The sequence below is a fragment of the Pagrus pagrus genome (genome assembly GCF_965226575.1).
Source record: "Pagrus pagrus genome assembly, chromosome: 17".
Classification (NCBI taxonomy): domain Eukaryota; kingdom Metazoa; phylum Chordata; class Actinopteri; order Spariformes; family Sparidae; genus Pagrus; species Pagrus pagrus.
Genome location: NC_140201.1, coordinates 19,606,801 through 19,623,087, shown reverse-complemented (window position 1 = coordinate 19,623,087; position 16,287 = coordinate 19,606,801). Strand labels below are relative to the sequence as shown.

At 43.8% G+C, this 16,287-nt stretch overlaps 1 protein-coding gene across 5 annotated transcripts in view; it reads right to left on the bottom strand.

The window, feature by feature from the left end:
* The window catches only part of dlgap3 (discs, large homolog-associated protein 3), a 126,723-nt gene that overhangs the window by 19,413 nt on the left and 91,023 nt on the right, over nt 1–16,287 (bottom strand). For 2 of the 5 annotated variants that reach the window (XM_084379394.1, XM_084379395.1), the window contains exon 3: nt 3,204–4,426. In XM_084379394.1, the coding sequence (XP_084235520.1) occupies nt 3,204–4,352 (1,149 nt within the window). In that variant the 5' untranslated portion in view covers nt 4,353–4,426. Of the gene's footprint in view, nt 1–3,203; nt 4,427–12,688; nt 12,816–14,313; nt 14,439–16,287 lie in introns of those variants that run through there. The other 3 variants (XM_084379393.1, XM_084379392.1, XM_084379396.1) reach the window with 3 other exon arrangements.

The following is a 16,287-nucleotide window of genomic DNA, read 5'->3' as shown; positions in this document are numbered from 1 at the left end:
CTGATCTGGATCAAATGTTACGGAGGCGAATTAATCAAATATATCAATTTATGTCACATTTTCAGAAATAGTAATGCCTATATTTATTCTAATCTTGTTTTTGGTGCTTTAAATGGCATATTTATTTATCTAATTATTTCCAATTTAGGCAGTTTCAGTCCTCCACACAGCATCTCGAAAATGCATGTGGGCCAAAACATTTTCAATGAAAGGCAGATCAAATAATTACAATTTTTAAAGTTTTAAAAGTCACAAGTTCAACCTGAAAGTTACATTTTTGATCCTGATGAACTTGAATGTGAAGCAGCCGTCCCGCTTCTCTAGAGACAGCTGGAAGGAGAATTTCCTCCATCTTTAAAGCATTGAAAAGGCCACCTCTGTCGTCAGGGACGAGACCAGGATGCAAGCGAGACTCGGTCCATCCTAGACTCACAAGAACACAGATCCTTCTCCCAGTGTCAGTACGCCTGCTCATTCTACATGTTCTACCAACCTGAGATTTCCCTGCCTAGCATCTATCCTCGAGCCATTAGCAACTGGATGCTGACGTGACGTGTGTGCACCCCACCACCCTCCTGTTGGCTTGTTATTCTTCTTCGTGTTGTATTTGTTTATGAAGATGTGAACATGTGAGCAGTGGATTTAAGATGTGAACACGAAACTGACCATTTAATATATATGGTGAATTGTTAGCAATTTTACACAACCAGCATAAGCGGACCATTGTTAGCATTCATTTGGATATCAATATTCAGCTCCGTTATTTGTTGCCACTAACACTTGAGGGAAATATCCTCTTTAGCTGCCAAGTGCTCCACATATGTTCACCAGTTCGCCACTATCAGTGTCTGTGACAGTGTTACTGCGAGAATAAAAACATCTAGGGCCTCTTTAAAGTTTAAGGTTGCTGAATGTATGATATCTTGTCTTTACACACTCTGTCTGCACTTGTCCTGCAGCAGAGCACAAGACTTCAGTTTGGAGCCGCTGCTTCAACAAGGCACCTGAGCTGCTGTTTGTCCTGAGGTCTGGTACTGTTGGAGTAGACCTTAACAACTCTATATCTGCAGCTCCAGGAAGCCTTCTGCTCTGAACCCACGGATCAATCTGGCTGACTTCAGCATATCTAAGCTCGGCACAAAAATTCCATCTCCCCTCTTCTCGCGAAACTGCAAGTGACGCCTAGAGATATGAGAGAGTCTGCAGCGGGGAAGTTCATTTCGTGTCCTAAGGTGTGAATGTGACGGTAGCCTGAGGCACAAATTGTGTGGGGTTTGTCCTTTGAAAACGGTAACACACACACAGTTGCGCTCTCTCTGTCTCTTCTATCAGCAGACCTCAGCTGTGTCTAAAGGATGAGAGTTGGAAAAACACCAGGGACTCCTGTGGCTACCTGCTGTTCCCGCAGAAACACAGCCTGCATGGCGGCTCTACCTCAGCACAGCTGGAGGTTTGTGTGTGCATGTTTGTGTGTTTTGTGTGTGTATACTCTGTCAGCAGGCTCCATAGGTACCAAGTAGTAGCCATTAGCTTTTCATTTAAGATCATTTGTGTATACAACATGAGAGAAAGGGGAAAAGTTGCATGTGTTGGGTACAGAGACAGACTTTAAATAATCATTGCGTGGGCGGAAATTGCTGACTTACAGCAAAATATCAAGACAGTACTCAGAGCCTCTCAGCTGGTAGCTCAGTTTTCACGTCATATATTATCTATCTATTATCTATCAACCAGCAAACACCTATATATAACTGGATAGAGGAGAGTGTCAGTGTCCAAATTATTTACTTGCATGCACTACATTTCCCATCATGCTTGTCATGGAGTCAGTGAGTTCTGCTGTTCTTAATTGTTTCATGTTGGTATTCCCGACTATCAAACTAAAGGAAAACATGGATGCCCACATCAAATCTTGTTTGTTTGGCAAGTCTCAAAGTCTTTACGAGCATTGACTGAGGACCCTAAAGTGGATGATTTAAAGGTGCAATCTGTACAAATTGTAGATGAAAACATTAAAACATTTGATAAAATCATCAACAGAATGTAAAGAAATGACAGTTTGGGAATTATGACATTGATGTATGATGTTGCGGAGATATCTGCTGAAGTTAGCATGCTAACCTCCTAGCCCACGGCCCATTCCAGTCCAAAGCACCAATGTTAGTTTTGTAAGCACCAACACTCCTTCGGTGCTCCAAGCTCTCAGTCCAAACCTATTTGTTTTAAGTATTAACAGGTTGCAAATTCTTACATATTGCACTTTTAACAGATCAACACACTTTAAAATAGATGGGAGGAGTGGGCTGGTACCACGGGCTTACAAAGAGTTCAAGCACCCATCAAGCGTTGTGACGTCAGGTGTGTGTATGTCAGCACACTCATCTTGCCCGAGTTTCAGACTTAGAGCGCCGACTTTACTTGAACAAATAATTTCCCTAAAACACTGACTTTACGTATTTCAATTACATAAAATTCCCATTTAATTCTATCACATACGTTGTAAAAGTAGTTAGTAATCCATAATGCAATGCAACTGCATAAACTTAATTTAAGCAGACTTGAAGACTTAAATTATTCAATTTATTTACATCAACTCAACATGATAGAAATACGTTGCATGAAGATATACTTTAAGTAGAACTTCTGTCAAAGAAATAGATGGAAATTTTATGTGATTGAAATACAACGCCTTCAGTTTGGACAGCAAGCTTTGGACATCGCGTCACATTGGACGCATGCATGGCGTAATAACACATCGTTAGGTCAATCAAATTGTGTTGCGATTCATTGTGAAAGAGGACAAAAAAATGGTCCATTTGACTGTTATTAGGTAGGATGTGAAGTTATAAGAAGCTTTATGATATCAGGAAATCATCAGAATCAAGATTTATGAACATATTTGGAAACATTGGAAACACTGTTATCACTGAAAAGAGGGTTTTAGTAAGTTGTGACTCTGAGAAAAAGGTGTGAAATAGAGCTGGGAAATAATGGTACATGGTGAGACTCATTCTTATTTCTGTGTGAGAACACAGCAAAGTGTTGTTTTTATGATGGTGTCTGCTGTCCTGGTGTGGGGGAACCTTGCAATATTGCTCCTCTTTGCCGCAGGTCAGCACTGAGCAGCAAACAGTCGCACTATATTCTCTCTGTACACACAAACACACACATACACAGTGTTTGACATGCAGGCACTCACACACCTGCAGGTAGTGGAAGGTCCTCTCCTTCAGCTTACTCTCCACGGGCACAAGGGCTTTGTCGTAGCCTCCTCCCCTGGTGGAAGGGTACACCTCCCTGGCCTGACTCACTGTCATGGCTGACCAGGTGCTCCTTTTCAGGGAGTGGCCGTGGTGCCCGTGGTGTCCCCCTCCATCATTCCCAGCCAGAGCTATAGTGGTACAGGCCACGCACTCCCCAGGCCCTGGCCCTGGCCCTGGTCCTGGCCCTGGACCTGGCCCTGGACCTGGCCCTGGCCCCGGCACCTGCCCACCGCCACGTTCCTTGGGCCTCTTCATGGTGAGCTCCTGGATGGCTGCGTCCAGGCTCTCGTGTCCGCTGGGATACCCCCGTCTGCCCCCACTGACCAGGAAGCTGCTGTCACTGTCCAGATTGTCGTCAGAGCTCCACCAGCCTGCTGTCCTGCTGCGGTGGCGTCTGCCTGACTCGTGCCGCGAGTCTCCGCTCTTGCTGCGCTCTCGGGACTTGCTCCTCCGGGTGGAGCGAGGCTGGTGACCCGAGTAGTGGCCTCCGCCGTCCTCCCCTCCACTCCTGTGGCCCCCTCCTCTCTCGCCACGGTAGTCCCCGCCTCCTCTCGTGCCGTTGTACTCACGTTTAGATGGTGCCTCCAGGGAATGGGACTTGGCAAAGAGACGCTGCACAGAGTTGACCAAGTGGCGGATACGTGAGGGGCTCTCGCTGCGCTGCTCGGCGCCCCCACTGGTGGTGCGCTGGTACTGCAGTGTGTGGAAGCCATCAGGATGAAAGGGCCCCTGCTTCTCAAACTGGTCTATCAGATTCGGGGGAATGCGGTGCATCTTCCCTCCGTGGCCAGACAGGCACTCCTCGCAAGAGTCAAACGACTGGAGAGGCGGGTGTTGGCTGGGGTGTGAGCGGGGGAAGGTCCCCCCTCCGGAGTGGCTATGGGAGTGCGAGTGTGAGTGGGAATGATGCCTCTCAAGCGCCAGGGCCTCGGCTGGACCTGGAGGGTAATAGTGGCCATCGCTGTGACCCTGGTAGTAGTCTCTGCCCGGGCCATCGCAGTCCTCAGGCGCGCAGTGGCAGGGGCCTCCTCCGCCACCACCGGAGGAGGAATGCTGGGACATGCTACGGCTGACATGGTACCCTTTCATAGGCGCCGGGGCGTGGTGGGCCGTCCGGGCCGAAAGGGGGCGCTGCGGGCGTGACAGGGCTGCACCGGTCTCACCTGCAGGCACAAAAGAATCACCATTCAGGTCTTGACAGCAGGGAACACACTGTATTTATGGATAACATATCAAATAATTGAATCTAGCGTTCAGTCTTGCAATCAGAAATATTTTTCCGTCTCATTACACAGAATAATCGTGAGATGATGAGTAGCTGTTGCCGATCACTCGTCTGTCACCTCAATCGCTGCTGCACTTGATTTGAAGTGCTATAACACACCCAAACAGTGATAAGATCTTTTTCAAAATAAGATTCAGAGTGAGTACAGGTATAAATAACGTATTTGACGTTTTAACACTGTTTATGTCTGTGTGAGACACAAAGGTAGGAGGTGCAGGAGTGTAATTCACGGCATGACTTCGTAGATTGATGTCCAGATTGTTTTCTCTCTTCAATCAAGTGGCCGGCTAAATTGAAAGCGAAAACAATGTTTCTTTTCCTGTTCTGATTAACATTTTTATTGATTTTGCACTTCATTTTTTAACGCAACCAAAGACAAACAGCGCAATAGTGAGGGTTCATCCCGCGGGCTACAATAACAGCTCTTCTTCTCATTCATCTCAAAGGCTGCTGGGCTGATAAATCAAGAATATTAGCCTTTCTGTCTCTCTCACGGTGTATCTTCACTTCCTGTCTCGCTCTCCTGTTTATCATTATATTTATCGGCCCAGCACTCCTTGTTGTTGCCTCAATCCACGCCTGCGGGGATTCTCTGAGAATTCACATGAATTACAGCTGAGGAAAGCAGTGCCTTTATTGATCACATGCATCCTAGTCCAAGGGAGATAGAGAGCGTCCAAGCATATTCGCAAACGTCTGTTGCGAATTCACAGCTGAGCAATGACGTGATTCACAATTTCCAGGTGAGCGGGCAAGGAGAAACGTGCAGAGGAGGATGGGACCTTCTCCAGAAAACAAATGCAGGAAATGAAATCAATACAACTCGCCAAGCTGGAGCAAGACTGTGGCAGAATGTAAACCTTATCGCCCACACAGTCTGGTTGCTTTAAGTAAAAGTAAGCAGAATGGAAACAGGATAAAGCCTATCTTTGTGTTGCTTTTCTTTTCAGTACAGGGATAACAACCGCGATTACGTTCCAAATGCGGTAATCATGTGTTTTATTGGACTGGCATTAATTGCTGCTGTTGTAATAACATCCTCTGCTAACCACGCTCGCCACTAAACCATATAATGAATCACGGGCACGCAGCCTGTTTATAATGCACACAAGCATTTCTAGATTTGATTAAATTGAGATGGAATTACTCAATGAAAGGCAGAATCGAGGCGGCTCGGCTGGACGGGATCCGCTGGGCTTCCAGCGAGTGTTTCACACAGTGATGAGAGATAGGGGACAGATGCTGGGATAATCATTAAATAGAGCATGGCCTGTTTCCCTTGATTGGCTGAATGAGAGCTGCCACCCAGGAAGCTCACCCACATCCAGCCGTGGCATTGGTGTAGCCGTGACGACGAGCCTCTTCGAGTTAAAATCCCAGCGTGGACGGATTTCAGACAGCCGTGACACCTGGGTGGATGGGCCCGCCTCGTGTTCGTATAGGCTGTACAGGGCCGGCACACTCTACAGCTGACAGTGTGGCTCTTAGCAACTGTCAGATCGGGAGACGTGGAGGAACAGATCGGTAACACTGTATAGTAACGTTCATTAATAAATGGTAAATTCATAGTTTATTAAACTTTAGTTAATAGTTATATTACTGTTAACAAACAAGGAAAGGCTTTATCAAGCATTTATTAGGCTATTGTTTTGATGTAAAATTGCAACTGATGTTTATTATACTTTGTAAATGATTAATAAATACTGTGTAGTTCATTTTTAAACAAATGTTGATGACCATTATTAAGCTGCAAAGAACTAAAAATAGCTATTGTTCTAAAATATTTGCTAACTTTACGTTAATCCTAATGTAAAGTGGAGTTTCTCAGCCTTTCAGTGATGCACTGTGAGGACATTCATGGGCACCGAGGTGAAGCGAGATTATGCCATCACTGTATTCAAGGAATACTTTTGTTGTTCATATTCAATGGATAATATATTTCTCACTTTTGCTTCATTGTCCTCTGTTCTCTTCTCTGAGCTTTTTTGGACATACATACATGGTCAGTAAATGAAATTATGGGATTTCCACCTGTTCTTCACCAAAAAACACCAAGGATGTAAAATCATGTTATAATAAATGGCTGTAGCTTGCTTAGGAAAATAATTCATGTACATCTTGTAAAATAAAAAAAAATAATTCTGGTCAATTCATCCATTGTCAGACAAAACGAATGTAAAATTGGGAGTTTAAATGAGCCGGACTGAAATTGAAGGTTCTCCTGAATCGAATGATGTGTTGCAATTGATGCAGGCTGCTAGAATGGGGTCGGAAAAATAAAATAAATACAGGCGAGTCAGGGTTCGAGGGTTAAAAAATGGTTTCTGTAGCTCCCATAACTGAATAAACAAGCTATTCTTAGAGGAAAATAAGGTCCCAGAACACTGTTTGAAGCTAGAAAGGTGGCAGGGTCCGCCACATATAAACAAAGTAAAACAGTGTGAAATTGTGTTGTCCTTTAAGGTCTGTTTGTTTATTCTGTTTATCCAGTTATGAAAACGAAGAGAGTTTGTTTATTTAGTTTGTTTAGGCATAAAAAAGTCAGTAAAGATTTTCCTCTTCTGATAAAATTTGTTGCCCAAAACTACTTAGTGCACCTTTAACTGAAAATGCACCATTTATTAATGATGGTTATTAAGTTTGATAAATAGATAACACAATAACCACAGCGTCATTATAGTTCATATTTCTTTACATAACAAGCAGAACTAAAACTCTATCCATCTTTAAACCTTGTGAGAAAGCGAGACATGAAATAAAGATAAATCTATCAAATGATTTATCGAGGTGGATATTTTTTGCAGTGTGCTGTGCTTGCGTGTGTGTGTCCCTGTTTGTGAATAGACAGCAAAGTGAGCGGCGCCGCTCTGCCTGGAGGAGTAAATTAAACCATGTTCTGTTTATTATGAAGTCTTTGGCTTCGGAGCAGGCTGCTGGCTAGGAGCTGTCAATCACGGGGACGAGGGAGGTGCACGGACCGAATGTGTGGTTGTGAGTGCACGCGTTTTTAAAAAAAAAACGCCCGTGTGCAGAGGGACTACTGAAAAGATAGAGAGGTAGAGGAAGACGCAGCCAAACGCTGGATGTCTCTTCCCTTTCTATCCATCCCTCCTCTCCGTCTCTCCTCCTGACCTACTTCTATCCATCCTCCAGTCATGTCTCTCCCTCCCTACGCTCTCTCTTCTTTCTTTGTTTTTTGTCTTTCCTTTATTCTTTAACCTGTCAGTCTGTCTGGCCCGCTGCCTGACAACACTTCTCTCTGTTGAGTTAATTACAAAGTTTGTTTCCATTCTTCATTTCTTGGCCTCTCGTGATCTATCTGTCATCCGCCAGTGTTCTCTCTTCTTCCCAGTTAATTGAGGTATTACAGTATCATGTACACACATTTTATACGCCAAATAATTCCATTACTGCCCCTCTGTGTTTTCACAGATCTCTTCAAATTAAATTCTGAACTTGCTGCCATTATTTGATTTGACCCTACCTAAATCCATCCCTTTTGTACTCCACATCTTTTTGTTTTCTCTCTCTCTTCCGTGTAGGCAGAGCTCCTCAGGAGCAGCTCAGGAGGGAGCTGGAGCTGTACAACATGCTGTCATTGTTTAACACTGCTTGGCATCAACGAGGTTGTTGCAGAGGCTTCAGTCTGGAGCTGTTTCATTTTAAATATTCATGCGATCATGCCAGCTGCTCTGACCCACTTTGCTAACAGCTGAGTCTGCCCTGCTCTCTGCCATCTCTCTGAGTTGTGGGTCAAAGAGTGTTCCACTGTAAATTCAACAGCTGAAGTACCAGAAATGATGATGATGATGATTTTGACATATGTTTCCTCAGTTAAAGGGAATGTTCTTGCCTGTCCACAGGCGGAGTAGCTCAAAAATGTCAAAATATGGTTTTGCGGACAGAAACATTGGTGCATTTCGTTAGTTTTAGATCCAATGATAAGAACATTTCAAATTTTAAGCAATGAAGATTTCTGCACCCAAATCCTCTCATGTTCAAAGGCCCAAGCAATCAATTTAGCATAACTGACACATGTTCAATATCATTGGACGTGACTAGTCAGCCAATTGCCGCGCAGACGCGAACAGGTCAGGGTTTGTGAATCATAGATGAATATATGTTTTGTCACGTTAGATGAAGAAAAATTAAAGGAATAGTTCAGTTATTCATGATGTAAGTTAATGATATTTGTTTTTTCTCAGTGTGGCAAAGTCATGACCTGCCCTGCTATACGTTGAGGCACGAGGAGTAAGATCGGTTAGGTTCAGGATAAGAATATCAGTGTAAGCCAATCAGAGACAGAGTTAGGCAGGTCATGCCTTCACCAGCCTGAGGAAAACTAGAACACTGCCTGGTACAGTAGTTGTTTGCCCTTGCACACCATTCAAGTTGCTTTTCCTGAGCTATGGCGTTGAATAATTTCCAGAACATTTTTCACAGACTATTATGATGTCACAGTGAAGTTGACCTTTGATCTTTTGGATATAAAATGTCATCACTTCATCATTTTATCCTGTAAGACATTTGTGTTAAACTTTGTTGTCACCTAATTATCACATGAACTGTTGAGTAATGTCAAAAAATGTTTTTTGTGAGGTCACAGTGACCTTTGACCTTAAACCACCTGCATTTACTCAGTTCATCCTTGGTCCCAAATTTGAAGAAATTCCCTTGAGACATTCTTGAGATATCGCGGTCAGAAGAATGGGACTGACAGATGTATGAATGCACGGACAACCTGAAAACATTATGCCTCCGGCCGTGGCTGTCGCCGGTGCAGAGGCATAAACACTGTGAACATGAAACTACAGCCTGCAGCCAGTAAGCTAAGCTTACAGACACAAAAGAGGGAGAAACAGCTAGCCTGGTTCTGTCCTTAAGCAGCCAGATTGTGGTTTTACGTGGGTTCATTTACTTCACTGTTGACACTATAAGGTTGACAAGTAACCAACAGAGACTCCAGGAGGTTACTGTACCCAGCCAGGTACAGCACACATGAAAGTGGCCATGATCTTCTCATCTAACTCTCAGCAAGGAAGCAAACAAGTGTATCTACCAAACTGTCAAACTATCCCTTTAATATATATAAAATGTCACAAATTACTTCTTTGAATATGGTTTTATTTTGCTACCAGAATGGGCGACAATAGCAGACAATCATTTGGACAAGGCAGCCACCGCCTTGGCTGCTATTGAAATGGGCTAACACTGCAAGGCAGCGGGTATTGTCTGCCTGAATACGGGCTTTGTTCGGCTGCAGATACAATGAACGAAGCCGCAGCGTGGTCAGGGGCAGATATGTCGACTCATTTGAGACGACGAGAAGGTGAAACTGCACAGAGTCCTTATAGAATTGTAGTCAAACAATGAGAAAGTTTTCATTAGTCTGGTATCTGTCCATATGTGCCAGTACAGTAGACTTCAGATAAGCTATTAAGCACTGGAGCTGTGCAGACCCATAATGGAGAGCGGGACAGACAATAGTAAAATGTATAAATATGGGGATGGAAACAATAGAGGATTGGCTCATCTGTGTGTTGGCGTGCGCTTCCTTCTTCGCCAGCCAGAGAGACAGGCATGCTGGGAAACTGGCAGAAGGACTGTTTTGCTCCTCTCAGCTTTTAGCCATGAATGATCTATTTTCATTTTTCCACTGCCTTTTCTCATATGCACACACACACACACACACACACACACACACACACACACACACACACACACGCGCGCGCGCACACACACACGGCTCTCTGGCAGCAGGGCGACTGCCGTAGCTAACCCATCAGGATCCAGAGAGAATCAAGGATGATGGGAAAGATGGAAGATTTCAAGGGTGACCCGCAGAAGAGGACCCGTGACGGCAAGCAGCGGGCTGGGCGGCTGCAGCTCTTCAGCTCTGTGCATACGCAGAGCGAGGCCGATGTCAAGTGAGTGGAAAGAAATACGAAGAAGAGAAGAAAAGCTAATGGCTTAGGGTTTTAAAAAATGCAAACGCACCTGCTCGGTGGGTACATACTTTCAGTTCTATTTTGGATGAAGATGCTGCTGCAGACTGTCAGGGGGGAAGGTATTGGCAGGAGTTATTGGCAAGATGCTGCAGCCGAATGCTCACAAATAGGTGGTGAAGCTGGTTGACAATGGACTGTGGCCTGAGATGCCTATGAGGAGCACAGGAGAGTAATAGAGGAGGAAAATGTAGCAGAAAAAGATTGAGAGGAAATGCTGAAGTGGGAGTCAGTGAGAGTGTGAGAGAGAGAGATGATGGCCACAGCACAGGGGAAATATGCTCCCATCATAAGGGCAAAATTGAAGAGTGCCTGGGGGGCAATTCCTCTATCTCACTCTCCTAGTCTCCTCCTCCTCTTGCCCTGTTTTCCCATCTCACATCCTTCCCATTCTCCCTTGCACAACCTGCTTTTTGCCTTCCACTTCTCCTCCTCGTCCTCGTAGCTCCCATTCTTTCACTCCTCCTCGTAGAGCTCATGTCAGCAGAAACAAGAGTCCAGCAGGTTTTTCATTGGCCGACGTGCATGAGTAAAACAAGTCAGCTCCTTCAGTGCAGGATCGGCAGGGTCAGCACAACATTTTTTAAGATCACTTAGATTCAGCTTCAGTTCATAAAACTTGATTTTTTTCATTACGAATATCGTTTGTGGTGAGGCCAGATCACCCAAGTTCAGATACAACAAGTATCTGGTAACGGCTAAGGAAATAATGTGGTTATGGTTACTGAACAGGGCAGGAACAGTTAAATTACAGACCTTGCCAATATACCACATAGAATGCAATTTAATACCTGTTTCAAAGTATAGAAGTTTAACAGAAACCCATTTGAGCTGATATAGAATAATTTATTATTATCACATAATGCTATCGGCACCTGTGAGCAGTATATAACAACAACTCCTAATGATTGAATTAACACACTGTGGAGCCTTGCATGGACGCCTCAAGTGGATTTTAAGACTTTTAGTTGATGCTTTTTAAATCAACACTTTCCTTACATTATGTAACGATGTACAACACACACCTCAGTATAGTGAAGATGTATAACATCTACCAACAGCCCACAACTGGATACAAGAAATACTTTTTGTGACTAAAATGTACTGCAGGCAATTAAAATACTTTTGTAAATTAAATTTAAAAGACATTTTTTAGGAAACTTAATCAAATGCCTCTGGGTGCTGGGAGGCGGGGTTATTTTGTTCAGAGACCAACTAAAACTGCTTATGACTGCTGTTTTTAAAAACCAGAGCTAGTGTAGTGTGTTCTGACTTATCCACAGGAGAATAAACAACAGATTTTCACTATGGGCGCCAAATTGAAGCAGCAGTGGTCCGAGGACCAGTCATGTTTGGATACCAACGTAGGCATGTAAAGCCAGGAGCAACACTTGCGAGTGAGAGTCGATGTAGTCCACCGTAGTTGTTCCTAGCGATGCTGGGAAGTTGGAGACGTACTGTATACAGAAGCTCAACTTCACATTGAGATGCAATTCTGTTATCAAGAAGGACATTGAATTGATACTTTTGTATTCTTCTGTTCACTAATTACTTCCGCTGCAGCCCACGACATGTATAATGAAGTCAATTTGATCATATCAGAATGTATTCCTTTTTTTAACAGCCAACATTAATCAGTTTGATTCAGCAAAACGAGACACATTTAGCATAAAGCTGTATGTTTACAGCCTGAGAGGCCTCTGACTGTGACTTAATGAGAAGGAAAATACCAACACCACTTAGCAGAGTGCCGCTCTCTGGTAATTGGCCTGCACATTCGCTCTCTACCTGCGATAACATGAGAGGACATTGGCGGGGATATTAGCTGGGGGTAAACAGAGATGAAAGGCAATAAGAGAATAACCCGACAGGCTCGTTTACAGTCGGTCATTAGACATCATTGGCCTTAACCTTCTGCAGGAGAGCGCTCGTCCTTCCACACACTCAGTCACAAGCTGCACTTCCCATGCTCTTATTTGTCCTCACTTCCTCTTCATAGCTCTTTTCCCATTTCTTGCTGTTCTCATTGTCTCCCTCCTCTTCTCACCTTTCCTCCTCTTCTTGTTTGCGTCCTTCTTATTCCCTCTTCCCCTCTGTCTGCTTCTTATCCGCATCCTCCCTCCTCAGCCCCTTACCTTGTCGCTTCATAACTCTCTATGCTTCTCTTCGTGTACCCTCTCTGCCTCGCTCTCAGTGCAGCGCCTCTCCTTCTTTGTCCCTCCGTCTCTCTCGTCGTCGTGTTGAGTTGTATTACAAACTCTCCTGACAGAAAATCAAAGGTAGATGCAAAAACCGCAGCTCAGAGGAGAACCGAGACACACACACACACACACACACACACACACACACACACACACACACACACACACACACACACACACACACACACGTACAGGCACACTCATATGCACGCACACATACACACACACCTAACAGCAGCTCAGAGGGTTTTCCCACTGTCACACTGTCATAAAGTTTGGTCTCTTTAAAGTGCCTTTGTTTTTCACTGACTGTGTGTTTTTACTTGTATTCATCACTAGTAACAACAGCGTATCAAAGAAAGACACATAGATAGATAGACTGTAAAAAAAAAAAAAGTAGACACATTAAAGTCACAATTCTCAAACTTTCCATGAAGTCTGTTTTGGATAACGTCCATGATCATCATTTCTTCAGCAATAGCCCTTCAATATATTGACATTCAGTAAGTACCTCTCTATATGGTAGTTTTCATTGTTAGTGGCGGGGTCCGCCATTCCTGTGCTGGTTTAAAATTGCCTACACACTCACAAGGAACTGACAGGAAACAATGTAGCCTTCAGCCTTAATTGTTAACTGTTCACTCTCCTCAGACATAATTAGCATTGTGGTTAGCAACTGCTATTGCTAACTCAACATTTCACATTGAAAGCATTTAACTGGCAGAACACGAGGTGTTTGTGTTTGTTTTGTTGAGCGGCTGGATGAAGAGTAGCTGGCGCCAGACTGCACACAGCACTCGCCAACTAAAATCTTAAGGGGCGCTATGTAGTTTTTGGAGAAGAAATTCAAACTCACAGGTTCAATGTTTACAATATTAACGAGGTAATAATACAAACTCAGAAATATTTATTTTTTCCATAACTGCATGAGCGGGTGGAGGAGAGACATGGGTTACTGACCAAACACTCTATAACAGTGATGACTGTTGGAATATAGAGCTATTTAACACTTTATATTTTCATTTGGGCAGGACTTTCTCGAGGAAGAAAATCCTTTGCTGCATAAGCAGTGATGCACTTTTTGCATTTGTGTTTTGTTTGGAATCGAACACTTTCACTGGCATGAGCAGCGATAGCCACCATAGCTGAACAGGAAAAAAAAAAACTGCTGTTTACAAGGTCAAGAATGAACCTTCATTCTCAACTCCGCCAACATGCTTGTAAACTGGCATAAGGGCTCCTCTCAGTTTCGAGACACGCACACTTCTCCTGCTGCCAAATCACAATTTTTTCTCTCAACTTCGCCAACATGGACAACAAGTCCTCCAAGTGCTGAGAAAAAATGGGAATTTTGAAAAAACTATGACTGGACAAAATCAATCTGCTGATGAAGGCTGCGTGATACCATGAAAAGCTTAGTGGTGAGATTGTTTAGTCAACTACTGTTTCCAAAATGACGAGTGAACAAGTTCTGGACCCATCTTATGATTGACAGATGATTACAGCGAAGGAAAAATCACAGCAAGACGTATTTAAGAGCAGAAAAAGAGGTAACTCACGCACTAACATCATGCGCTGTGGAGGATCACTCTGGTAGTAATTCATAACTATACCGGTCTGTAGACGGACCTTCAGCACGCAGTGACTCCCAACTCCTCTCAGGGCTGCACATACATGGATGCTGGCTGCAGCTGTGTCCACAGATGCAAATCACAGATAGGCAGTGGGGTGGACACATGCACACGCTTCTAACCAGCTGACTCTAGTGTTGCTAGGTTACTTGGTGAACTAGGTTACTACATGTAGAACATCTTTGCATAAATCTCACATGGGTGTTCATAGAGAGAGAGAGAGAGAGAGAGAGAGAGAGAGAGAGAGTATTGGGATCAGTAAAAGTGATCAGCCACAGCTCATTGTTCAAAGGTGCAACCATGTCAGCAAAAGATTAGGACTTGCGTGTGTTTAGTTGAAGATGTTTGAAATACAAATGGAGGCTTGTTTGAAATGCAAATGAGGTTTACATGCAAAATGTATATGTGCATTTGCATATTGTATGTGTGCCTGTGTGTGGTCGCTCAAGCATGCTGCTTTGATGTAGGATTGCCATGTACAGCAGCTTTGAGGGCAGAGCCAGTACAGAGGTGGGCCAACTCCTGCTTTCCTTTCTTTTCCTTTCCTTTCCTTTCCTTTCTTTCCTTTTCCCCTCTGCTTTCCTCGCTTTCCCTTTCCTTCCTTTCAGTCATTTTCCTTTCCTTGCCCTCCCTCCTCTTTCTTTTCTTTTCCTTTCCTTTCCTTTCCTTTCCTTTCCTCCATTTCAATTCCTTTCCCCTTCATTCCTTTGCTTTCATCCCCTTTCTTTTCCCATCATTTCCTTTCCTCTTCCTACCTCTTCTTTCTGTTTCCCTCCTTTCAGTTATTTTTCCTTCTCTTGCCCTCCCTCCTCTTTCTCCTTCTTTCCTTCCCCTTCCTCTCCTTTGCTCTCATTTCCTTTCCTTTCCCATCACACGTTCCCATCCTTCCATTCCCCCTCTCTACCCCGCCCTGTAACTCCATTTTAAAGCAAGCTAATATGAATACTTTAAGTGCGGCGTACATTCAGCTCTAATATTGAACAGATGGAGGAGGCTTAATAACACTTAATCTCATTACGCTGCAAAAGAAATAGTTCAGCAGTCATCTTGGCTAAACGGGAAGTGTTTACATCATTTAGTTAAAAGGCGGGCTCAATGTCCGCTGTGCCACATGCTGCATAAATCAATAGCTGGATGGATTTTACACATGCACACACACAGTAACACAAACACACACAGCCACCTACAGATACACAGAGAAAGATGAAAAGCGTGTCGTGCTGAGAGGTGTGCTGTCACTCCTGGCAATAGGGACGCAGCTGTGCAATAGGTGAGAAGTGACAGTGAGTGGCAGTGAAAATACTGTGTTTTGGGGTAGCATGTGTGTGTGTGTGTGTGTGTGTGTGCGCACACTGCCTTCTCGTGCTGGCTGTGCTTGTAACACTTGTTTACCTCCATCCAGCGACCACCACCAGCACCCAGCGTCTAACACACACGCATACATGCACAGGCACACTATCCACAGAGGGGCTCTTCAGGGAGGATTCAGCTGCTTTTCCAGTTATATTTCTGATTAAAGTGATAAACAACTTTAACACTGCACTATTTTTCCTGATACTGACGGAAAATATCCGAATCAGTGCTAAGATGTTCGTTCCTGTCTTGAGTAAATTTTCTGATGCAAGAAAAACCTCATGTGAAATGAGAAACTTACTGCCTCGGGCTAAATGCTGATTTCCACATGCTAACATTGTCACAATGAGAATGCTAACATGCTGAGGTTTAGCACGTGTAATGTTTACAAGTAGTTTATCAAGTAAGCATGCAGCTTATCGTTACTCTTTGCTTTTTGTTCTTTTACCTGTCTGCTTCACTGTGTTTGCATTTTGGTCCTCACCATTTTTACATACTTTAACACAAGGACAGCGATAAGTACAGATAAAGAGATAAAGAGAGAATAAA